At 35.2% G+C, this 27,097-nt stretch overlaps 1 protein-coding gene across 1 annotated transcript in view; it reads right to left on the bottom strand.

Moving 5' to 3' along the window:
* Positions 1-27,097, bottom strand: part of Spag16 (sperm associated antigen 16) — a 957,641-nt gene that overhangs the window by 922,184 nt on the left and 8,360 nt on the right. Inside the window, exons 2-4 of the mRNA XM_027941762.2 lie at positions 16,683-16,729; positions 14,503-14,598; positions 1,188-1,306 (exon numbers count right to left, since the gene is read on the bottom strand). Of these exons, the coding sequence (XP_027797563.2) occupies positions 1,188-1,306; positions 14,503-14,598; positions 16,683-16,729 (262 nt within the window). The remainder of the gene's footprint in view (positions 1-1,187; positions 1,307-14,502; positions 14,599-16,682; positions 16,730-27,097) is intronic.

The following is a 27,097-nucleotide window of genomic DNA, read 5'->3' on the forward strand; positions in this document are numbered from 1 at the left end:
TAACAAGTTAAGTACCATGCTTCCTAACACACATTCTTAGAAGACAAAAAAGTAATTGAATCATATTAATTTCTCATTTAATTAATCACTTGCAAATTAATCACTGACATACATTTATAAAAATGTATTTTCTAATATATCTATAATTATTTCTTCAGAACGTTTTTAAATCATTCACACAACTTGCAGTTTTAAAATAAGCAGTATTATTTTTCTACCACCAAACTCAATTTTTTTCTTAGACTGTATTAATAAAAATTGGTTCTCATTAAATTTATTCACATTCAGTATGATTAAACAATGAAACCAATTATTCTTATATGCATGTTCTCAGTATATGAGATGTGAAAAAAACATAAAATTAGAATTATATCACAACCAGATTAGTAAAAATTGCAAATTACCTCAACATTTAAAAATCAGGATTTAATCCAAAACAGTATAGATTAATCTGTATATATCTTATATATGCATATTTTATTTCTCTCTTTCTACAACATACAATGATTATTAAAAATCAAAAATATTTCAAATCCAGTCATTTAATATTATTATTTTAAAGAATGCCAGGAATTCAAAAATATGCCTGGTGACCTTATTGTTATTAGCAAAGGAATAAAACCGCATGCCTGCTGATTTTCATAATCAGTAAGTTACTTAAATTTTCAATTATAACAGAAAAATCTTATTTTTAGATAATATTTGAAAATACAATGCCCCTTACTTCTAAAGGAAAGACTATACATTCAAAAAGAATCAGGTACATAAGATGGGAAAGGCAGTTGTTTAACAATTCATAAAGCAAGCAATGTAGTACTGTTAACAGAATGTTAGTGTAGGAGACAACACCATTAGTAATTACACAAAAACAGTAGGAAAATATTTCATAAAAATATTTTTGTTATATAACTCCAGGAGATATTCAATTTTCTTAATATTTTTAAAGCTATATAAATTTGAATATTTTAGAAAGATGTTTAATAAAATTTCTTGGCAACTATACAGGATTGTGTATCTGTGCACCTACATGTTTATATGAGTGTGTGTTGTAGTTTCAAAGGTGAAGATAGGAAAGGTTTCTATCTGTGTAAATTGCATCACTTCACAGTCTTTTAAGGCAGTTGAACATGCACACAGTAAATGCTATTACCATTTCTAGAGAACTATTTACCCACAAAATTGTTTACCATTCAGATTGAAAGCAATCAAGAGTTCTGGTCATTCCCATTTTGATCAGAAAATTGCAGAGAAAGTCTTCTATTACTTCAGGAACTGCATGCCTTGAAGGAAGAATTGTTTTCTGCTCCTGAAATAAAAATGTAAAATTATTAATTCTGTAAACATAAATGCTCTGATTAGTGGTACACATAGGTTTTCATTCATTCATTCATTCATTCATTCATTCATTTTTTAACAATTTTTCTTAAATATTAGATGCCAGGGACTATTTTAATCCCTAGGGTTAAAGTACTGATGAAAACAAACAAGTGTCTGCCCTCATATGTGACAGTCATATGAATGAAGACAGAATATGGATGACTAAATAAAACATATACAAGATGGCAGAGAGTACCAAGTGCTGGGGGCAAGGGTAGGGGTAGAAAGCAGAGGCTTAAAGATAGGGAGAGGCAAGCTTAAGGCAAGAACATGCATGGAAATAGGGAGTTACCATGCATCATTTGGTAACGCCCTATTTGGTGGAGGAAGACTGCACTGAAATATGAGGTTTGGGTCATAATCCCCCAAAAAAAAAAAAAAAAAAACTCAAGTGCTGAAATCCAGAATGATCAAAATTCCTAAGGTATAAGATCCTGAAGGACCAAAATCCCAAAAATATAATTCTAAAAATGTTTTAACTCTTTAAAAAGATATTTATTACTTTTTTAAATGATTTAAGAAACAATATCATGACAGAACACATCAAAGGCCACTTTACACAATAATATAGGCAACAATAACAAACATTTTTATTAGCATAAACATTCAGGTATACTAAGTACAGTTGTACAGGTATAACTGATGTAAACAGACAAACTTATTCATAATAGGTTAAAAACAAAAGGTAGGCTGGGGTTGTGGCTCAGTGGCAGAGCACTTGCATGGCATGTGTGAGGCACTGCGTTTGATTCTCAGCACCACATATGAACAAATAAATAAAATAAAGGTCCATCAACAACTAAGATCATATTTTCAAAAAGCAAAAGATATAAATATATACCACTATAGTTAGTAGTTATGTGCACACAGTTTTATAACTGTAATCATATGAAGTACCATCATGAACAATCTCAATCTTTGATGAAATCAATCAAAAACCAGGATGGGTCACACAAACACATATATAGTCACCCAAAAGCTACAATCTCAAGAAACATTTTTCACAAATACACATGTATAAAAAAGGACATCAATTCATTTATTTAGGAAGTTTCAAGGTTTTTACAAACTTGCAATGCTTATATACAAAGTCAATAATGTTTTAATGCACTTTTGCAAAGCCAAACTTCTAAAAAAATAACTGTGTAAAATGAATTAGTTATCTAAAAATCTTCACAAAATTTTGACGTCCAATACTATAAATCATATGAAGATGAAATACAAAGGACAGTGAATACTAAAAATATAATAATGATGTTAACTTAAAATAGTGGAATGAAAAAAAAGAAAAAAAAATTCAACATGAAAATACACATTACAAAGATAGATTATGGGCAACTGCACATATGTAGTCCATAGGATCTAGAAGATTTTCATAATCATTAAGTCTATTTTGAAGTCTTGCCCATGATAAAGACTGTTGTTTTAAAGTATAGCTCTCAGAGAATATGTTCACATTCATTTTCTATGTGGCACTGCTCTTTTCTGAAGTTCTTATATGATTTGATATATTTCATCTATGTTTGATATCACTGAGATGAACACTCACTATGAAATTTTCCCACCTCCTATGCTGTCATATGTTATTGTGGATACTCAGAAATCCCTTCTTCATGCATTCATAGAAAGACCACAAATTTGGCAGAAATGATACTGGTGACAGTACAGCAACATCATTATAAATGTGTCTTCTTTTTTTCTTCTTTTTTAAAAATTTTTTTTATTTATATGTGACAGTGGAATGCATTACAATTCTTATTACACATATAGAGCACAATTTTTCATATCTCTGGTTGTACACAAAGTATATTCACACCAATCTGTGTCTTCATACATGTACTTTGAATAATAATGTCCATCACATTCCACCATCATTTCTAACCCCATGCCCCCTCTCTTCCCCTCCAACCCTGCTGCCCTTACCTAGAGTTCATCTATATCTCCATGCTCCCTCTCCCTACCCCACATTGATGTGGCTGTGTCCCTTTAGTATGCTGTTTTTAAGTCCTTTGGATACAGACTGAGGAGAGGGATAGCTGGGTCAAATGGTGATTCCATTCCCAATTTTCCAAGAAATCTCCATACTGCTTTCCATATTGGCTGTACCAATTTGCAGTCCCACCAGCAGTATATCAGTGTATCTATTTCCCCACATCCTCAACAACACTTGTTGTTTGTCTTCATAATAGCTGCCCTGTAAATGTGTCTTCTTATCCTAAGACACACATAAATATTTCCAAGCCAATCAGTAACTTCACTGGCTTCTCAGGCATTTGTGACTTTCATTCAGTGAAAGTTCCTGAAATTTCATCAGATAGAAGAAAAGCCAGGGTAGACAAATTATGAATTTTTAAGCTGAAGTTTTCATCCTTGCTATATTGTATAGCCAATAAACCTGCCTAACTTTTCTACCAAACATATTAGGCTGAATGGATTTTTTTTTTACTTGAGAATACCTTGAACTTCATTTTTAGATCTTTGATTGCACCTGATTCCAAATATGTCATTATGATATGGTGATTCAATTAAGATATTTCTTTTTTTTTTATTGGTTGTTCAAAACATTACAAAGCTCTTGACATATCATATTTCATACATTTGATTCAGGTGGGTTTTGAACTCCCAATTTTACCCCAAATACAGATTGCAGAATCACGTCGGTCACACATCTACATTTTTACATAATGCCCTATTAGTAACTGTTGTATTCTGCTACCTTTCCTATCCTCTACTATCTCCCCTCCCCTCCCCTCCCATCTTCTCTCTCTACCCCATCTACTGTAATTCATTTCTCTCCTTATTTATTTTCCCATTCCCCTCACAACCTCTTATATGTAATTTTGTATAACACTGAGGATCTCCCTCCATTACCATGCAATTTCCCTTTTCTCTCCCTTTCCCTCCCACCTCATGTATCTGTTTAATGTTAATCTTTTCTTCCTGCTCTTCCTCCCTGCTTTGTTCTTAGTTGCTCTCATTATATCAAAGAAGACATTTGGTATTTGTTTTTTAGGGATTGGCTAGCTTCACTAAGCATAATCTGCTCTAGTGCCATCCATTTCCCTGCAAATTCCATGATTTTGTCATTTTTAGTGCTGTATAATACTCCATTGTGTATAAATGCCACATTTTTTTTATCCATTCATCTATTGAAGGGCATCTGGGTTGGTTCCACAGTCTAGCGATTGTGAATTATGCTGCTATGAACATCAATGTAGCAGTATCCCTGTAGTACGCTCTTTTAAGGTCCTCAGGGAATAGTCCGAGAAGGGCAATAGCTGGGTCAAATGGTGGTTCCATTCCCAGCTTTCCCAGGAATCTCCATACTGCTTTCCAAATTGGCCGCACCAGTTTGCAGTCCCACCAGCAATGTACAAGAGTACCCTTTTCCCCACATCCTCTCCAGCACTTGTTGTTGTTTGACTTCCTAATGGCTGCCAATCTTACTGGAGTGAGATGGTATCTTAGGGTGGTTTTGATTTGCATTTCTCTGACTGCTAGTGATGGTGAGCATTTTTTCATGTACTTGTTGATTGATTGTATGTCCTCCTCTGAGAAGTGTCTGTTCAGGTCCTTGGCCCATTTGTTGATTGGGTTATTTGTTATCTTATTGTCTATTTTTTTGAGTTCTTTGTATACTCTGGATATTAGGGCTCTATCTGAAGTGTGAGGAGTAAAAATTTGTTCCCATGATGTAGGCTCCCTATTTACCTCTCTTATTGTTTCTCTTGCTGAGAAAAAACTTTTCAGTTTAAGTAGGTCCCATTTGTTGATTCTTGTTATTAACTTTTGTGCTGTGGGTGTCCTATGAAGGAATTTGGAGCCCGACCCCACAATATGTAGATCGGAGCCAACTTTTTCTTCTATCAGACGCAGAGTCTCTGATTTGATATCTAGCTCCTTGATCCACTTTGAGTTAACTTTTGTGCATGGCAAGAGGAGGGGATTCAGTTTCATTTTGTTGCATATGGATTTCTAGTTTTCCCAACACCATTTGTTGAAGATGCTATCCCTCCTCCATTGCATGCTTTTAGCTCCTTTATCAAACATAAGATAGCTGTAGCTTTGTGGATTATTCTCTGTGTCCTCTATTCTGTACCATTGGTCCACCCGCCTGTTTTGGTACCAGAACCATGCTGTTTTTGTTACTATTGCTCTATAATATAGTTTTAAATCCGGTATCGCTATACCACCTGATTCACACTTCCTGCTTAGAATTGCTTTTGCTATTCTTGGTCTTTTATTTTTCCATATGAATTTCATGATTGCTTTATCTATTTCTACAAGAAATGCCATTGGGATTTTGATTGGCATTGCATTAAACCTATAGAGAACTTTTGGTAATATCGCCATTTTGATGATGTTAGTTCTGCCTATCCATGAACAGGGTATATTTTTCCATCTTCTAAGATCTTCTTCTACTTCTCTTTTTAGGGTTTTGTAGTTTTCATTGTATAAGTCCTTCACCTCTTTTGTTAGGTTGATTCCCAAGTATTTTATTTTTTTTTTTTTGAGGATATTGTGAATGGAGCGTTTTTCCTCATTTCCGTTTCAGAAGTTTTGTCACTGATATACAGAAATGCCTTTGATTTATGCATGTTGATTTTATATCCTGCCACTTTGCTGAATTCATTTATTAGTTCTAGTAGTTTTTTTGTAGACCCTTTTGGGTCTTCTAGGTATAGAATCATGTCATCTGAAAATAGTGATAATTTAAGTTCTTCCTTTCCTATTTTTATGCCTTTAATTTCTTTCGTCTGTCTAATTGCTCTGGCCAGTGTTTCGAGAACTATATTGAATAGAAGTGGCCATCCTCATATCGAATAAAATCGACTTCAAGACTAAGTTAATCAAAAGGGATAAGGAAGGACATTATATACTGTTAAAAGGAACCATTCACCAACAAGACATAACAATTATCAATAGTTATGCACCAAATAATGGTGCTGCAACGTTCATAAAACAAATTCTCCTCAAGTTCAAGAATCAAATAGACCACAACACAATAATTATGGGTGACTTCAACACACCTCTCTCACCATTTGACAGATCCTCCAAACAAAAGTTGAATAAAGAAACTATAGAACTCAATATCACAATCAACAACCTAGACTTAACTGACATATATAGAATATATCAACCATCATCAAGTGGATATACTTTTTTCTCAGCAGCACATGGATCCTTCTCAAAAATAGACCATATATTATGCCATAGGGCAACCCTCAGTAAATATACAGGGGTGGAGATAATCCCATGCATTTTATCTGACCATAATGGAATGAAACTGGAAATCAATGATAAAAGAAGGAAGGAAAAATCCTACATCACATGGAAAATGAACAATATGTTACTGAATGATCAATGGGTTACAGAAGACATAAAGGAGGATATCAAAAAATTCTTAGAGATAAATGAAAATACAGACACAACATATTGGAATCTATGGGACACAATGAAAGCAGTTTTAAGAGGGAAACTCATCGCCTGGAGGTCATTCCTCAAAAAAAGGAAAAACCAACAAATAAAAGAGCTCACACTTCATCTCAAAGCCCTAGAAAAGGAAGAGCAAAACAACAGCAAATGTAGCAGAAGGCAAGAAATAATTAAAATCAGAGCGGAAATCAACGAAATTGAAACAAAAGAAACTATTGAAAAAATTAACAAAACTAAAAGTTGGTTCTTTGAAAAAATAAATAAGATCGACAGACCCTTAGCCATGCTAACGAAGAGAAGAAGAGAGAGAACTCAAATTACTAACATACGGGATGAAAAAGGCAATATCACAACAGACACTACAGAAATACAGAAGACAATTAGAAATTATTTTGAAAACCTATACTCCAATAAAATAGAAGATAGTGAAGACATCGATAAATTCCTTAAGTCATATGATTTGCCCAGACTGAATCAGGAGGATACTCACAACTTAAATAGACCAATATCAATAGATGAAATAGAAGAAGCAATCAAAAGACTACCAACCAAGAAAAGCCCAGGACCGGATGGGTATACAGCGGAGTTTTACAAAACCTTTAAGGAAGAATTAATACCAATACTTTTCAAGCTATTTCAGGAAATAGAAAAAGAGGGAGATCTGCCAAATTCATTCTATGAGGCCAACATCACCCTGATTCCAAAACCAGACAAAGACACCTCAAAGAAAGAAAACTACAGACCTATATCTCTGATGAACCTAGATGCAAAAATCCTCAATAAAATTCTGGCGAATCAGATACAAAGGCACATCAAAACAATTGTGCATAATGATCAAGTAGGATTCATCCCTGGGATGCAAGGATGGTTCAATATACGGAAATCAATAAATGTTATTCACCACATCAATAGACTTAAAGATAAGAACCATATGATCATCTCAATAGACGCAGAAAAAGCATTCAACAAAGTACAGCATCCCTTTATGTTCAAAACATTAGAAAAACTAGGAATAACAGGAACTTACCTCGACATAGTAAAAGCTATATATGCTAAGCCTCAGGCTAGCATCATTCTCAATGGAGAAAAATTGAAGGCATTCCCCCTAAAATCTGGAACAAGACAGGGATGCCCTCTATCACCACTTCTATTCAAGATATGTTTCTTAGTGAAAAGTCTACCGTATATCTCCAAACAAGCATTTAGAAAGTGCTTCACTTTGTTTAAGATCCAACACAGGCATGAACGGCATATAGCTGATTTTTTAAAAAATATAAACATGTCTGTTTTGCAAATTCCATCATAATTATGATCAGCACTGGATACAGTGCTATATTAGCACAAATCTAGACAAAAAAGAATGACTTGTGTTTCAGATGTGTATCAGGTAGAGCAAAGACCCTGAGGCAAGACTGTGATTGGATTCTTTCACTAAGGAGGTGAGCTTTCCCTTCCAATAGCACATAATACACTTAAAAGGAGGAGCGGGTGGATAATAATGTAGGGACCTTTTGATTCTCTTAATTTTATTATTTTTAATATATAACAATTTTGGTATATTTATTTTTAGAAAAAGTATGGAAGAAATGTGTGATTGAAGAAGCTATATTCTATAATGAAAGTAAGTACTTCTATCAGGAGTCAGCTAATTGTTCTCATGAATAAAGTTTAAGAGAACACAACTATGTCCATTTGTTTACACACTGTCTATGGCTCTTTTACAGTACATGAGACAGCTGAGTCGTTGCTAGAGACATCTGATGGCTCTTTTTTCCATTTACCATATTGACAGAACATCTTTTGATAGCTAGCCTAGAAAAATGGAGATATTTCAATAAGTGACATACAAAATCAGATAAATCAAGTATATCACATAAGCCACTTTATAAATAAAACAAATCAAGTAATGGGTAGTTTCTATCTCTTCCTGAACATATCTGAAACACATACCCTGAAACACTCACATGGAACAGAAATACAACCACCTTACCTGCTGTGGTTCTTACTTATACATATAAATGTATATCAGGATTAGAGGTGTTAAGTAAGAACCATAGTTGAGTCTCCTTAAAAACCCTCATTTACTTATCCAAGATAATTATATATTGATTTAACTAGCAATATTAATATATTTGCTAGTTAAATAAATATATAAAGGAGAAAAGTACTTCAATTATCTTGGATACATAAATGAGGGCTTTTAATGAGACTCAAGTATGGTTCTTATTTAACACCTCTAATCCTGATATACCTATACCTTAACCCACAGTCCTTCTGTATTTACACAATATACACACACACTCCAAGCTATAATGTGATAATAAATGTCTGTGGAATTTTTACACAAAATATTTACTCAACATAGATTTGGTGAGCATTCCCCATGTGCTAAACACTGTGAAAGTTGTGAGGAATTCTACAAGACACAGTCCTGTCTCAGGAATTGAAAGACTGCTTGAGTAAAAACTAAGCATTACAATATAGAACTCTTCTATTTATGATAAGATTAGATTACAAAGGCCTGTTCATAAATTTACACAGACATCATACACACAACCAATATGCATATTTACATAATTTAAGTAGCACTTTTATCTCAATTATACATTATTTACAACTCTCATTATGACTTTGTAACTAAATTATGATGTTAATAAAACTCCCCAGAATAAGCACACAAAAAAGCAATGAACACAAACTAGCAAAAATGTGCATCACTTTACAGATTGCTGAATTACTAAAAGTATTCTACTCTTATGGACTCAGAAATCTGAAGATATAAATAAAAGTGGCTCTGGCCAAGTACCTTCATTTCACAATGACAGTTCTAAAGTTGACATTTTTTAAGTAGAGTTTTCTATGTTATGTCACTATTGATATAGTGATTTGCTAGATAAATCAATATATAAAGGAGAAAAGTACTTCAATTATCTTGGATAGGTAAATGAGGGCTTTTAAGGCGACTCAGGTTGACTTTATAGAAAACAAGGAAGTTCAACTGGCAAAGAAAGAGACATGGAAATTCAAGGCAAGAAAAAGAACTGCAGCAAAGACAAGGTGTGACAGTTCAATTCATTTGTACTCAAGATCTTAACAGCAGAAGGACAAAAGATATAGTTGGAAAGACAGCAAGCATATCAAAAAGTCAAAGGCAGGTAGAAGGGTGGTGACAGTGAGGATTTAAGTTTTAAGAGATAAATTCAAATCTGCATTTGGAAACATCATTTAAGCAGGAGAGAAGGAAGCACAGTTGCATGCAGTAGCTCACCTGAGAGAAGACAAAACACAGGTCCAAGAGACTAAGTGAGGGATGAAGATGAGGAGAAGAATATGAGAGATGAAGACAGGTAGAATTACACAGAAGTACTGACTCACACATACCAAAATTATCTTACTTTGAACTATTTCTAAAGTCAGTGGTTTCCTCTGAAAACTGATGTTGACCAGTGAAAAAAGAAAATAACATTAAAATACAGGTATTCTCACTCTGTCTCAAATTAAAAATAAGAAGGGCTGTGATTTGGCTAAACACCCCTGGGTTCTAATCCCCAGTGCCAAAGGGGGTAAAAAATCCAAGTGGTCTTAAAACATAAAACTCATTTTATTTGGGAATTCCATCACATTCATTCCTCAATTCACTTTAAGCCAAATATAACAGCTTGGCTAGTCTATAGGTAAGGCTTTGAGCACAAGGAGCCTGGTTATTTAAATTGAAATTAAATGTGTACCTCAAGAGAATGGAAACTTACTAATGACAAATAGTTCTTTTTATTATGACTTAGCAACTGAGCCTATAAATAATGAAAATTATTTTGTGTATTTAATTCATTAACACTATGATATGCAAAATTTGAAATAATTGCACTAATCTCACATGAGATCAAGGTCTAAATAAAATGAATCTAAATTTACTAATCCTAGACTACTTTTCTTGTTAGCCAATATATTTCTTACCAAGGATACTAAAAATATCTTAGGATATAATTCATTAAAACTTATTAAATTTTATAATCTCCAGAACACTTTTATACTCTTAAAAATTGCCAAATTCTCCAGAGACTATTTTTACATGAGATTATATCAATCAAGACTTATCATAAATTAAATTTTAAAATATTTATTTAATTTATAATAAAAGATTTACATGCTAACATAGATTAACATATTTTTATAAAAAATAACTACATTTTCCAAAACAGAAAATAATTACTAAGAAAAGTGGCACTGTTATAAATTAAAGCATTTTCTCAGTATTTAACCTGTTGTGGTACGTTGTCTTAGTTGAGCTATATGAAGAAAATCCAATCTCAGGCAGATGGTTAGAAAATAGAGAATAAAATAAAAACTCTGAGAGGGTTCTGGGGACCTCAAACATACTTCCTAAAATACTTTGAAAACTACTGGAAAATATGCTAACCAACAATATGGCCTGGGTTAGTCATCAATTAGCCTTCTCCAAAAATACTTGAATGTTCTATAGAAATGCTTAATATCTACCTAAATTCTTAGAAGAGAAGAAAGTGCAAGAAGAGGAGGAAGAGGAAATAAAAAGGAGAAAAGGAGGAAGAGGAAAGAGAACCTGTCAGGAAATCTCACATTTATATGAGTTGAGTACCTTACTACTATTATCTTTAAAGATTAAAACTCTGATTTTATAAAACTTGGAAATTATTATCAAATGGCAGCAATATAAAGGACCTTTGAGACTGAACCTCAAAAATTAACAAAACAACCAAGAACCAAAGAGGCTAAAGAATTATTCAAAAAATGACGATAGCATACTTATAAAAGGCTCACAATTTAGATGGGGAAACCCAGCTAAAATGGAAGTAGTACTTTCTTTTCATACAATTACATGCATATATCTCAAGAATGTGCACATACTTAGAGAAAGAAATGTATGCGTGCATGTGTGCTTACTTATGTATATATTCCCATCTTATATTAAGACTTGGAAAAGACTTCAGTTTTAAGAAACAATAAGCAGCATAACTTAACTACCCAAATGTTAAATTAATAACATCTCCTATTTTTTTTTTCAGGAATCACTTCAAATATAATTTTAAAACATTTTATTCAGAATTCAGACCATGGTACCTACTAAAAAAACAGGCAGTGTTTCAAATACACAATTTAGGGAAAAACTGATCAGTAGATACCTAAACTATAATTAGACAGGAAGAAGAAGTTCTAGTGTAGTACTGTGTAACATAGTGACTACAGGTAACAATAATATACTGTACATTTCAAAAAGCTAGAAGAAAGACTTAAGGTTTTACCAAAAATAAGTAATGTTGAGGAGACAGGTATGACTACCCAGATTTAAACATTACATGCGTACAGATTCCAAAACACCATATTATTCCACTAATATACATAATTTTTTATGTTTTTGTCAGTTAAAAATAAATTTTTTAAAAATATGCTTCTAAAATAAAGCACACCATCAATTCTCTAACTTGTAGTCTATACACCAATTTTTAAAAAAATTATAACAACTTATTTAAATATCAACTTTTTAAGTCTATTAATATCTTAATAAGAATATTTACTGTATTTCTACTTAACTTTTCTAATAGTACCATGACATTTTACTTGTTATCTTTAATGTAAATGTTTAAATATCTCATTCCTACTGCATCCTCTAACATATAAGAAAATATATCTTGTTTATGACCAATGTAATACGATAATGAAAGAAAAATGATTTTGTAAGAAATAAATATTCTTTAAAACAGAAATCCCAAGCCACAAGTCAAAGCTACTATTTGGAGATTAAAATAAAAAATAAATTATAAAATATCACAAATATATTTATGATAAAATGAATCCATATTTAATTTTAATAGCATAAGAGAAACTTCTGTGAATTTTCCACATAGCACTGTTTCTCTAAAGAACCAAAGAACTCAAAACCATGTTGAAATAAAACTAAATTCTATAAATCCATAGAAGTTAATTCCTGCAAGGTTATGATTTTTAAAAGCTTCTGAAAATAGATGGAAGAAGAATTATAGATATTAGGCTCAATAGATATGAAAGATACTACAATTTACAATATTTCTTCCCCAGCTGTCCTCTTTTGATTATCTTTGCATTTACAAACACATTTGAGCATGATAACAGATGCAAAGAAGCAAATTTACAGTTTGATTTCTATTTTTTTCTTTCCATGATTTATTTACTCATTCACTAACTCAACTATTTAGTGCCAACTATGTTCAAAGCACTGTACTAGACATATCTACTTTCCCAAATACCAATACAAATGAGTGGTACATAAAATATTTTAAAGAATCCGTCTTTATATGAATGATGCAAAGCAAGAGTAAGATGATTGGGGCTGGGGATGTGGCTCAAGCGGTAAAGTGCTTGCCTGGCATGCGTGGGGCGCTGGGTTCGATCCTCAGCACCACATACAAATAAAATAAAGATGCTGTGTCCGCCGAAAACTAAACAATAAATATTTAAAAAAAAAAAGAGTAAGATGATTGATTCAAAAGTTGTAATTCATTCAAAAATGCTCTATCTTCAAACTATTCCTATAACTCAGTAGCACATACCTCTAATTCCTACTTGGGAGCCTGAGAGAGGAAGATCACCAGTTCAAGGCCCTCTCAAAATTAAAAAAAAAAAAAAAATGGCCTGGGAAAGTAACTCTGTGGTAGAACACCTCTAGATTCAATCCCCAGAACCACAGATAATAAATAAATAAATAATAAAACTATTACTATGAATTAATGCATTGAGAAATTAAACAGACTAAAAAGTCTGTGTAGTAGAAGACCTCACTTGTGGCTACCTAGAAAGAACTTTTCTAAAGGATAGATTAGAAAATGCAGTTTACTATGAGATGGAGCCCTCATTTTTAACAGTATAAATCAATTGTGACTTCATAAAATCTTCCTCATGAGTTTTTATTTTCCCAATCTGACTAAGTAGATAATTAGGAAAGGAGGTTAATTCTAGATTAAGCAAATCTATCAAATATGGAAAATTTGAAATAGGACATAATATGGTATAACGTCTCACATATTTTCTTACCCTGAAGAAGTCAAATTTTCAACTAAACAAAAATATCATTTTTAATTAATTAATATTTGTATGAAAATATAAAGCTCTTAAAATATTTTTGGTAGCATCATTAAATTATTATAAATATTAAATGTTTTTTTAATTTTATAGCTATGTCATCAGTCTTATGTGTTTTGTTATTAAAATCAAAAAGCATCCTATATCATATTCCTTAATGAAATTAGTTTGCACACCTTACAAGAAGATCTTATAACATATTAAGCATTCCCTAAAAGCTGAATATTTCCATGAAAAATAGATGCAAATGTTTATAAAGCCAGCTGGATTAATATGCATATAATACCAAATTCTGAACATGAGTGTTGAAATTTTTTGGTTTAATATCCATGAGATTAATCAGAGTTCTGAAGGAAAGTATCTCTTGTTGCAGTCATGGAAGAGGGGTCATGATGTGGAGGACGACAATACAAATGAGAATAAATAAGACTGCTTACTTTAAGTAAGGATTAATGACAAAATGAAATGGAAAAAGAAAACATAGGAGATAGGCATCATATAACAAAGTACTTAAAGTTTAAATGATTTTTAAAACTTCATATAAAAAGTATTAATGCTAAACTATAGGATACAATAGTATTCAATATTGATACTCACCAAAATTTGAGTATCTGTAGCCTGCTCTTGGACTATCTGAATTGCTTTTGCCAGATCTTCTTCACCTTCTGGAATACTGAAATTGTCATCTGGTATCTAGATCACAAGGAAGAAAATAGGAAGAGAGCAGAAATATAAAGTGACATAAAATAGCTCCCTCTTATTGATAGAGAATATGTCCTAAGACATTCTACAGATACCCAAAACCACAGATTGTACCAAACCTTATATGTGCTATATTTGTTCCATACATACACATATGTAATAAAGTTTAATTTATAAATTAGGCACAGTGAGCAATTTTAAAAACTAATAATAAAAATTATAATAATATACTACAATAAAAGTTATTTAAAACTTATGAATTATTTATTTCTGGCATTTTCTATTTAATATTTTTGGACCACAACTGATGATGAGTAATACCACAGAAATTGAAACCACAGATAAGGAGAGACTACAGTGTTTCATTCCATAAATAATTCTTCTTCACAAACTAAAGCATCAAAGAAATAAATATATAAAAGACATCATATCATCCTAAAGATGTATGAAAAATAGATAACAGGCAGCTTTTATTCCTTATAAAAGGTCATTCAATGTCACTTCTAATAAATTCAATATTACCTACAGACAACTGCCTTTATCTATAAAGAAAAATACAGTCTAACAGTTCTTCTGAAAAAAAAATGTTAGATTATCTTAATGCCACAAAACTCTTCCAATCCCAGGTTTTCTCCAATATTTTTCATAACAACTAGAAACAGTAAATCTCTAGTTTACTATTTTAAAAAATTTCAATGAATATTAAATTCTTAGAAGAATGCAATGGATAATAATTATTTAAGGATACTTAACACTAATCACATCCTTCTTATGTGCTAAAAACCATTTTCAGCCCTTTGTATTAAATCCATTCAGTAACTTCATATGGTACATATTATGTCCATTTTGACAAAGGTCTGCCTCCTTTGTTTGACCTGTCTATTGATTTTCCAGGTAGCATATTGCCAGGCTTGCTTTCACATAGTTTCATTCACAGCTTCTGTCATCTAAAAGTTACTTTATTCTCTGAGTCTCAGAAGTAATGATAGGTCTCATGGGAACACTTAATTAAAGGAAAGGTTTGGGACAGGAAATACATTTTACAGAAGTACAGTTAAGCTGGAAGGCGGCATGAGTCCTGAGTTCCAGCTGGGTAATGGGAATATGGGAATTCCTGCCAGTAACAGAATAGATGATGGGAAATGCTTTCTAGACAGAGATGACTGTCTATAGCACAGATCCACAAGGCAAATGATAAGGAGCTGAATTTGAAGAATAATTAATAGAAAATATAAAAGAGCCAGATATATTATCCAAACTAAATGTTTAACTAAAATTTTCCCATCTTATTCTTAACCAACTGATAATAGGTAGCTTCAGTTTAAAAACTAATTTCTTTTTTTGACATCAACTAAATTTTTTTTTTAAATTTTGTTATATATGACAGCAGAATGCATTGCAATTCGTATTACACATACAGAGCACAATTTTTCATATTTCTGGTTGTACAAAGTAGAGTCACACCATTCATGTCTTCTTACATGTACATAGATAGGGTAATGATGTCCATCTCATTCCACCATCTCTCCTACCCCCATACCCCCTCTTTCCCCTCCCTCCTCTTTTCCCCTTTTCCCTATCTAGAGTTCATCTAATCCTCCCATGTCCCCCACCACCACATTATGAATCAGCATCCTTGAATCAGAGAAAACATTCAGCATTTGGTTTTTTAGGATTGGCTAACTTCATTTAGCATTATATTCTCCAATTCCACCCATCTACCTGCAAATCCCATGATTTTATTCTTTTTTAATGCTGAATAATATTCCATTGGGTATATATATCACATTTTTAATCCATTCACCTAATGGAGGGCATTAGGTTGATTCCACAGTTTAGCTATTGTGAATTGTGCTCCTATAAATATTGATGTGGCTTGTGTCCCTGTAGTATGCTGTTTTTAAGTCCTTTAGGTATAGACTGAGGAAAGAAGAGTAAAGCAGATGGCATCACTATACCAGAAAATCAGTGTCTTTTAAGGGGAAAAGATTATATGTTTCAGAAAATTATAAAATAGTTCATGAGAATGACTGCAATCAATTTATGGAATAAATACTTAAAAGTGTAAAAATTACCTCTTCATATTCATAATCATCTTCAGATGCCTCAGTTATGGTAACCTCTGAATATCTTGTCAAGTTTAAATCTCAAAATATATAGAATATTATTATATGAAAATTTATTTCACTTAAAATTCAATATTGGATCTAATTACCTCATCAGGAAGATTATAAATAAATGTAATTTTTTAAAAAAAATTTCTCCATACAGCTTATAAATTTAGATATAAAATATTTTAATGAGTATTTTTATTTTTTACACAATCCAAATACATGAAAAACTGCATTTATATCTAACTACTATCTAATGATTTCCTGCTTACATCCAAAAATTTTACAAGAATATCCAGGTATAATAAGACAATATAAATTAGAAAGAGATATTTAAAAAATAGTAAATTTTTAAAATTATCTTTACCCAAACTAAAATTTCCACAGCTCCTGAATCAATTATTCACAATGTAGCACTTTATTTTGATTAAAATATTGTGATTGAAATAAACAAAATAAACACCAATATTTAAGTAAAAGTGAAAAACATATTTCTGTTTTCCTCAATAATATTTACCTAAATCTCTAATTTTCTTCTATAACTCAACTTTTTACTTAAATTTAGTTTATGTGAAAGATTCCCTAAATTTTAAGCAAATATAAACTATAAAGTAATCAAAATTCATATTTTATTAATGCTTAAGCAATTAAATAGCAATGGAAAAGATTCTAATGAAAAGAATTCTGAGAGCACTGCCACAAGACTTTAAAAAATTGCAAACATAATAACAAAACATTAAGATAATACTTTACATTAAAATAAATAATATAACAGTCGTGATTCTTTGATTTTGGTTTTGGTTGGTATATTTACATTTTTTAAATTATTATACTGACATGGTATGTCAAGCTTAAAAGGTGTGAATAAACACTTCATTTCAAAGTAATGGTTATAAAAATCAAAGATGAGATTAGCCTATTTTTCATTTCCCTGCTGGTTATAAAAAATTGTCTATTAGAAACTAGACTTGACTGAATGACATCTCTGTTATTTGTAACAAGAAGAGATAACATTTACACAGTATTTAATAGAATCCAGGTACTCCTCTACTAGTTTTCCATGTATTAAATCATTTTATCCTCACCCTGTCTATGAGGCTAGAACTATTATTATCTCCATCTTATAAATCAGGAATCAGAAGAACCAGGTTTCAAAGCTAGGACACAAGTGGGTTGGGAATCAGCTTCAGAAATTCAGGCTTTACTAGGAGACATCACAATATCAAACCTTAAATTATACTATAGAGCTGTAATAACAAAAACAGCATGGTATTGGCACCAAAACAGACATGAAGACACAGAGATAAAATCACATATATTCAGTTATCTCATACTAGACAAAGGTTGCATAAATACATAGGAGAAAACATAGCCTCTTCAACAAATAGTGCTAGGAAAACTGGAAATCCATATGTAGCAAAATGAAATTAAACCCCTAATTACTCACCCTGCACAAAACTCAACTCAAAGTGGATCAAGGATCAGAGACCCTGTACCTACTAGAAGAAAAAGTAGGCCCAACAATCCATCATGTGGACTTAGGAACCAAATTCCTCAACAAGACTACTAAACCACAAAAAGTAAAATCAAAAATCAATAAACAGGGGCTGGTGTTGTAGCTCAGTGGTAGAGTGCTTGCCTTGCATGTGTGATACACTGGGTTTGATCCTCAGCACCACATAAAAATAAAAATAAATTTAAAAAATAAAGATATGTGTCCATCCTCAGCTAAAAACATTTTAAAAAAAGAATAAATGGGATGGTATCAAACTAAAGGAAAGGAAAAAATCAAGAATGTGAAGAGAGAGCGAACAGAATGGGAAAAAATCTTTGCCACCTGCACCTCAGAGCATTATTCTCCAAGATATATAAATGACTCAGAAAACTTAATACCAAACAAAATGAATAACCCAATCAATAACTGGGCAAAGGAATGGAACAGATACTTCACAGAAGAAATACAAATGGTCAATAAATATATGAAAAAATGTTGAACATCTCCAAGCAAATGCAAATTAAAACTAAGTACTAAGATTTCATCTCACTCCAGTCAGAATGTCAATTATCAAGAATACAAATGACTCTCAGGCTCAGTGCTAGATGACCCACGGAGACTGCTTCTTGGAGCCTGCTCTTATCGGAGCATACACGGAGCACGGAGCGGCTGAGTTCCGGCTCCCGGAACTGCTCTGGCCCAGGGCTAAGGAGCCCGCGGAAACTGCTTCTCGGTCCAGGTCCTGCTGAGTACTGTGGAGGTAAATACCAACCGAGCCTTCGTGGGCAGTGGCAACAGGACAGAGACGGGGCCTGTGAGGGCCGGTCAGGACTCACCCATTGCTTTGGTCACCCGGCAAAGGGAAAAAAAGTGCTGCCATTCGCATAAGATACCAACATGGCAGAGATATGATGTCATCAGAAAGCGGCGGATGAGAGAACTTCATCAATACCAGCGGCGACAGAAACAGTTGGTCTCCTGGTAGGGAGGGTGAGTCACAGACACCCGAGTCTCTATCGCTTTGTCTTCGAGCCAGAGGGGAGGAGCCGGGCCAACGCCCCCACCCGGAGCAGGCCCAGCGGCTCGCCGGTGTGGTGGTCACGTGACCCCAATTGGAGAGGGGGCGGAGCGGAGCCGCCACCCGCACCAGCAAGGTGGGCAGACCAGCGACCCAGTGGTACGCGGGCATGGTAGGAGGGGCAGGGTAGAGCCGCCGCCCGCGCCTGCAAGGTAAGCAGACCTGCGACAGACTGGTGGGTCAGGCCTAGTGGCCTGCCAGCGTGGTACACACGTCACCCCAACTGGAGTAGGGGCAGAGCAGAGCCTTCGCCCGCGCCCGGATCAGGCCCCGCCAGTGTGGTGGTCACGTGACCCCAACTGGAGTGGGGGCGGAGTGGAACTGCCACCCGTGCCCGCAGGGTGGGCAGACCTGCGACCAACCTGCAGTTCAGGCCCAGCGGTCCGCGGGCGTGGTAGGAGGGGCAGGGAAGAGCAGCCGCCCGTGCCTGCAAGGTAGGCAGACCTACGACAGACTGGCGGATCAGGCCCAGCGGCCTGCCGGCGTGGTACACACGTCACCCCAATTAGAGTAGGGGCAGAGCAGAGCCGACGCCCGCGCCAGGAACAGGTCCAGCGACCTGCCGGCGTGGTAGTCACGACACCCCAATAGGAGTAGGGGCAGAGCAGAGCCGCCACCCGTGCCCGAAAGATGGGCAGACCTGCGACCGACCAGTAGGACAGGCCCAGTGGCCTGCCAGTGCGACAGACACGTCACCCCATTTGGAGTAGGGGCAGAGCAGAGCCGCTGCCCGTGCCCGCAAGGTAGGCAGACCTGCGACCGACCGGTGGAACAGGCCCAGCGGCCGGCCGGGGTGGTAGGCACGTCACCCCAATTGGAGTAGGAGCAGAGCAGAGCCTTCGCCCGCACCCGGAACAGGCCCAGTGGTCCGCGGGTGTGGTAGACAAGTCACACCAATTGGAGGGGGGGCAGAGCAGAGCCGCCGCCCGCGCCTGCAGGGTAGGCAGACCTGCAACCTACTGGCGGATCAGGCCCGGTGCCCTGCCGGCGTGGTACACTCGTCACCCCAATTGGAGTAGGGGCACAGCAGAGCCGCCGCCCGACCCGGAACACGCCCAGTGACCTGCCGGCGTGGTAGTCACGACACCCCAATTGTAGTAAGGGCAGAGCAGAGCCGCCTCCCTCGCCTGCAAGGTAGGCAGACCTGCGACCGACCGGAAGAACAGGCCCAGGGGTCCGCGGGCGTGGTAGACACCTCACACCAATTGGAGGAGGGGCAGAGCAGAGCCCCCGCCCGTGCCCGCAAGGTAGGCAGACCGCCGCCCGACCATGCAAGGGAGACTTTTCAACTATACAAGAGCAATATAAATATATAGGGGAAAAAAACATTTCAAAAACACAACAGTTTCACCAAGCAGAAAGAAACGCAAGCAGTATGAAAAGACAAGGAAAGAAAGGACCACAAGCAATGCAGGTCAACTCAACTTTAGAAGAGGTTAACAGCTGCAGCAGATGGAATGTCAGATAAAGAATTCAGGATATACATGCTTCAGATGATCTGGAGTATCAAGGAAGACATTAGACAGCAAAATCAGACAATGAAAGATCACTTCGACAATGAATTACACAACAAATCCAGGAAGCAAAGGATCAACTATACAGGGAGATAGAGGTTATAAAAAACAAACAAACAGAAATCCTAGAAATGCAGGAAGCGATAAACCAACTTAAAAACTCAATGGAGAATACTACCAGCAGAGTAGAACACTTAGAAGATAGAACATCAGACAATGAAGACAAAGTATTTCAACTTGAAAAGAACATGGATAGCTCAGCAAGACTGTTATGAAACCATGAGCAGAACATCCAAGAAATATGGGATAACATTAAGAGACCAAACTTAAGAGTCATTGGGATACAGGAAGGTACAGAACTCCAAACCAAAGGAATGAGCAATCTATTCAATGAAATAATACGAGAAAACTTCCCAGACTTGAAGAATGAGACAGAATCCCAAATCCTAGAAGCCTACAGGACGCAGAATGTGCAAAATCATAAGAGATCCACACCTAGACACATTATAATGAAGATGCCCAACATACAGAATAAGGAGAGAATTTTAAAAGCTACAAGAGAAAGGAAGCAGATCACATTTAGGGGTAAGCCAATCAGGATAACAGCTAATCTTTCAACACAGACTCTGAAAGCTAGAAGATCCTGGAATAACATATTTCAAACACTGAAAAAAAATGGGTTCCAACCAAGAATTATGTATCCAGCGAAACGAAGCTTCAGGATGGAAGATGAAATTAAAACCTTCCACGATAAACAAAAGTTAAAAGAATTTGCAGCTAGAAAACCATCTCTTCAAAACATCCTTGGCAAAACATTACAGGAAGAGGAAATGGAAAATAACAATGAAAACCAACAGTGGAAGGTAGGACAGTAAAGGGGGGGGAAATAATCAAAGAGGAAAACAAACCATGTTTAGTAACAGAAATAAACAAATATGGCTGGAAGAACAACCCATATCTCAATAATAACCCTAAATGTTAATGGCTTAAACTCACCAATTAAGAGACACAGGCTAGTAGAATGGATCACAAAACAAGACCCAACAATATGCTGCCTACAGGAGACGCATTTGATAGAAAAAGACATACATAGGCTGAAGGTGAAAGGTTGGGAAAAATCATATCACTCATATGGACTTCGGAAACAAGCAGGAGTGTCCATACTCATATCAAATAAAATAGATTTCAAGCCCAAGTTAATCAAAAGGGATAAAGAGGGACACTACATACTGCTTAAGGGAACCATACACCAACAAGACATAACAATCATAAATATATATGCCCCAAACAATGGTGCAGCTATGTTCATCAAACAAACTCTTCTCAAGTTCAAGAGTCTAATAGACCACCATACCATAATCATGGGAGACTTCAACACACCTCTCTCGCCACTGGACAGATCCTCCAAACAAAAGCTGAATAAGGAAACTATAGAACTCAATAACACAATTAATAACCTAGACTTGATTGACATATATAGAATATACCACCCAACATCAAGCAGTTACACTTTTTTCTCAGCAGCACATGGATCCTTCTCAAAAATAGATCATATATTATGTCACAGGGCAACTCTTAGACAATATAAAGGAGTAGAGATAATACCATGAATCTTATCTGATCATAATGGAATGAAACTGAAAATCAATGATAAAAGAAGGAAGGAAAAAGCATACATCACTTGGAGAATGAACAATAGGTTACTGAATGATCAATGGGTTATAGAAGACATCAAGGAGGAAATTAAAAAATTCTTAGAGATAAATGAAAACACAGACACAACATATCGGAATCTATGGGACACATTGAAAGCAGTTCTAAGAGGAAAATTCATTGCTTGGAGTTCATTCCTTAAAAAAAGAAAAAACCAACAAATAAATGATCTCATACTTCATCTCAAAATCCTAGAAAAAGAAGAGCAAAACAACAGCAAAAGAAGTAGAAGGCAAGAAATAATAAAATCAGAGCTGAAATTAATGAAATCAAAACAAAAGAAACAACTGAAAAAATTGACAAAACTAAAAGTTGGTTCTTTGAAAAAATAAACAAAATCGACAGACCCTTAGCCATGCTAGCGAAGAGAAGAAGAGAGAGAACTCAAATTACTAGCATACGGGATGAAAAAGGCAATATCACAACAGACACTTCAGAAATACAGAAGATAATCAAAAACTATTTTGAATCCTCATACTCCAATAAATTAGAAGATAGTGAAGGCATGGATAAATTTCTTAAGTCATATGATCTGCCCAGATTGAGTCAGGAGGATATAGAAAACCTAAACAGACCAATATCAATTGAGGAAATAGAAGAAACCATCAAAAGACTACCAACTAAGAAAAGTCCAGGACCGGATGGGTATACAGCAGAGTTTTACAAAACCTTTAAAGAGGAACTAATACCAACACTTTTCAAGCTACTTCAGGAAATAGAAAAAGAGGGAGAACTTCCAAACTCATTCTACGAGGCCAACATCACCCTGATACATAAACCAGATAAAGACACTTCAAAGAAAGAAAACTATAGACCAATATCTCTAATGAACCTAGACGCAAAAATCCTCAATAAAATTCTGGCGAATCTGATACAAAAACATATCAAAAAAATTGTGCACCATGATCAAGTAGGATTCATCCCTGGGATGCAAGGCTGGTTCAATATATGGAAATCAATAAATGTTATTCACCACATCAATAGACTTAAAAATAAGAACCATATGATCATCTCGATAGATGCGGAAAAAGCATTCGACAAAGTACAACACCCGTTTATGTTCAAAACTCTAGAAAAACTAGGGATAACAGGAACATACCTCAATATTGTAAAAGCAATCTATGCTAAGCCTCAGGCTAGCATCATTCTGAATGGAGAAAAACTGAAGGCATTCCCTCTAAAATCTGGAACAAGACAGGGATGCCCTCTCTCTCCACTTCTGTTCAACATAGTTCTCGAAACATTGGCCAGAGCAATTAGACAGACGAAAGAAATTAAAGGCATAAAAATAGGAAAAGAAGAACTTAAATTATCACTATTTGCAGATGATATGATTCTATACCTAGCAGACCCAAAAGGCTCTACAAAGAAACTATTAGAGCTAATAAATGAATTCAGCAAAGTGGCAGGATATAAAATCAACACGCATAAATCAAAGGCATTTCTGTATATCAGCGACAAATCCTCTGAAATGGAAATGAGGACAACCACTCCATTCAAAATAGCTTCAAAAAAAATAAAATACTTGGGAATCAACCTAACAAAAGAGGTGAAAGACTTATACAATGAAAACTACAGAACACTAAAGAGAGAAATAGAAGAAGATCTGAGAAGATGGAAAAATATACCCTGTTCATGGATAAGCAGAACTAACATCATCAAAATGGCGATATTACCAAAAGTTCTCTATAGGTTTAATGCAATGCCAATTAAAATCCCAACGGCATTTCTTGTAGAAATAGAGAAAGCAATCATGAAATTCATATGGAAAAATAAAAGACCCAGAATAGCAAAAACAATGCTAAGCAGGAAGTGTGAATCAGGCGGTATAGCGATACCAGACTTCAAACTATACTACAGAGCAATAGTAACAAAAACAGCATGGTACTGGTACCAAAACAGACGGGTGGACCAATGGTACAGAATAGAGGACACAGAAACCAATCCACAAAACTACAACTTTCTTATATTTGATAAAGGGGCTAAAAACATGCAATGGAGGAAGGATAGCATCTTCAACAAATGGTGCTGGGAAAACTGGAAATCCATATGCAACAAAATGAAACTGAATCCCTTTCTCTCGCCATGCACAAAAGTGAATTCAAAATGGATCAAGGAGCTTGATATCAAATCAGAGACGCGCCGTCTGATAGAAGAAAAAGTTGGCTACGATCTACAGTCGGTGGGGTCGGGCTCCAAATTCCTCAATAGGACACCCATAGCACAAAAGTTAATAACTAGAATCAACAAATGGGACTTAATCAAACTAAAAAGTTTTTTCTCAGCAAAAGAAACAATAAGAGAGGTAAATAGGGAGCCTACACCCTGGGAACAAATCTTTACTCCTCACACTTCAGATAGAGCCCTAATATCCAGAGTATACAAAGAACTCAAAAAATTAGACAATAAGAAAACAAACAACCCAATCAACAAATGGGCCAAGGACCTGAACAGACACTTCTCAGAGGAGGACATACAGTCAATCAACAAGTACATGAAAAAATGCTCAACATCTCTAGCTGTCAGAGAAATGCAAATCAAAACCACCCTAAGATACCATCTCACTCCAGTAAGATTGGCAGCCATTAAGAAGTCAAACAACAACAAGTGCTGGCGAGGATGTGGGGAAAAGGGTACACTTATACATTGCTGGTGGGACTGCAGATCGGTGCAGCCAATGTGGAAAGCAGTATGGAGATTTCTTGGAAAGTTGGGAATGGAGCCACCATTTGACCCAGCTATTCCCCTTCTTGGTCTATTCCCTAAAGACCTAAAAAGGGCATGCTACAGGGACACTGCTACATCGATGTTCATAGCAGCACAGTTCACAATAGCAAGACTGTGGAACCAACCTAGATGCCCTTCAATAGACGAATGGATAAAAAAAATGTGGCATTTATACACAATGGAGTATTACTCTGCATTAAAAAATGACAAAATCATAGAATTTGCAGGGAAATGGATGGCATTAGAGCAGATTATGCTAAGTGAAGCTAGCCAATCCCTAAAAAACAAATGTCAAATGTCTTCTTTGATATAAGGAGAATAACTAAGAACAGAGTAGGGACGAAGAGCAGGAGAAGAAGATTAACATTAAACAGGGATGAGAGGTGGGAGGGAAAGGAAGAGAGAAGGGAAATTGCATGGAAATGGAAGGAAACCCTCAGGGTTATACAAAAGTACATACAAGAGGAAGTGAGGGGAAAGGGAAAAATAATACAAGGGGGACAAATGAATGACAGTAGAGGGGGTAGAGAGAGAAGAGTGGAGGGGAGGGGTGGGGAGGGGGGATAGTAGAGGATAGGAAAGGCAGCAGAACACAACAGACACTAGTATGGCAATATGTAAATCAATGGATGTGTAACTGATGTGATTCTGCAATTTGTATACGGGGTAAAAATGGGAGTTCATAACCCACTTGAATCAAAGTGTGAAATATGATATGTCAAGAACTATGTAATGTTTTGAACAACCAACAATAAAAAGTTTTAAAAAAAAAAAGAATACAAATAACAATAAATGTTGGCGAGGATGTGGGGGAAAAGGTACACTCATACATTGCTGGTGGGACTGCAAATTAGTGCAACTACTCTGGAAGGCAGTATGGAGATTGCTCAGAAAACCTGGAATGGAATCACCATTTGACCCAGTTATCCCACTCCTCAGTTTATAACCAAAGGACTTAAAATCAGACTATTAGAATGATGCAGCCGCATCAATATTTTTAGCAGCTTAATTCACAATAGCTATGAAATCAACCTAAGTGCCCTTCAAGAGATAAATGGACAAAGAAAATGTGGTATAATTACATGGTGGAATATTACTCAGCCATAAAGAAGAATGAAATTATGGTATTTACCAGAAAATGGATGGAACTAGTAACTGTCATACTAAGTAAAATAAACCAATCCTATAAAACCAAGGTGAGGTGTTCTCTTTGATATGCAGATGCTAATACACAGTAAGTTGTGGGACAGGGAAGAATAGAAGTTCATTAGATTAGACAATGAGGAATGAAGGGAAGGGAGAGGTGATGGAAATAGGACAGACAGTAGAATGAATCAAACATAACTTTTCCTATGTTCATATATGAATACAAGAGCAGTGTAACTCCACATCATGTACAACCACAAGAATTGGAAGTTATACTTCGTGTATGTATATTATGTCAAACTACACTCTAGTATCTTGTATATTTAAAAAGAACAAATTTTTTTAAAAGTTCAGGCTTCACAGTGTTGTACTGCCTCTTCACAGTGTTGTAATACTCTTCACGGGTTTTCTGGGCTGTATACATACTCGGTTTTCCAATTATCTTTAAGAAAGTTCTAAACCTCTCAATGCATTACTTTCTCAGCTCTATCATAAGTAATCACACTATACTCTCTGCCCTATCCCTATCACTACCACTTATAGGAGACACTTAAGCTAGTTCTAATAGGACCAATCCTCAGATACTAGATAATTTGTCACAAAAAATAAAATAGTATCTTACAATCAAACATGAATGCCTCTCCCAATGGTATAGTAAAAAATAATCAGAGTCAAAAAAAAACTAGTTAAAATAGTATGTATCCTG

This window comes from Marmota flaviventris, chromosome 11, assembly GCF_047511675.1.
Source record: "Marmota flaviventris isolate mMarFla1 chromosome 11, mMarFla1.hap1, whole genome shotgun sequence".
In the NCBI taxonomy this organism is placed as follows: domain Eukaryota; kingdom Metazoa; phylum Chordata; class Mammalia; order Rodentia; family Sciuridae; genus Marmota; species Marmota flaviventris.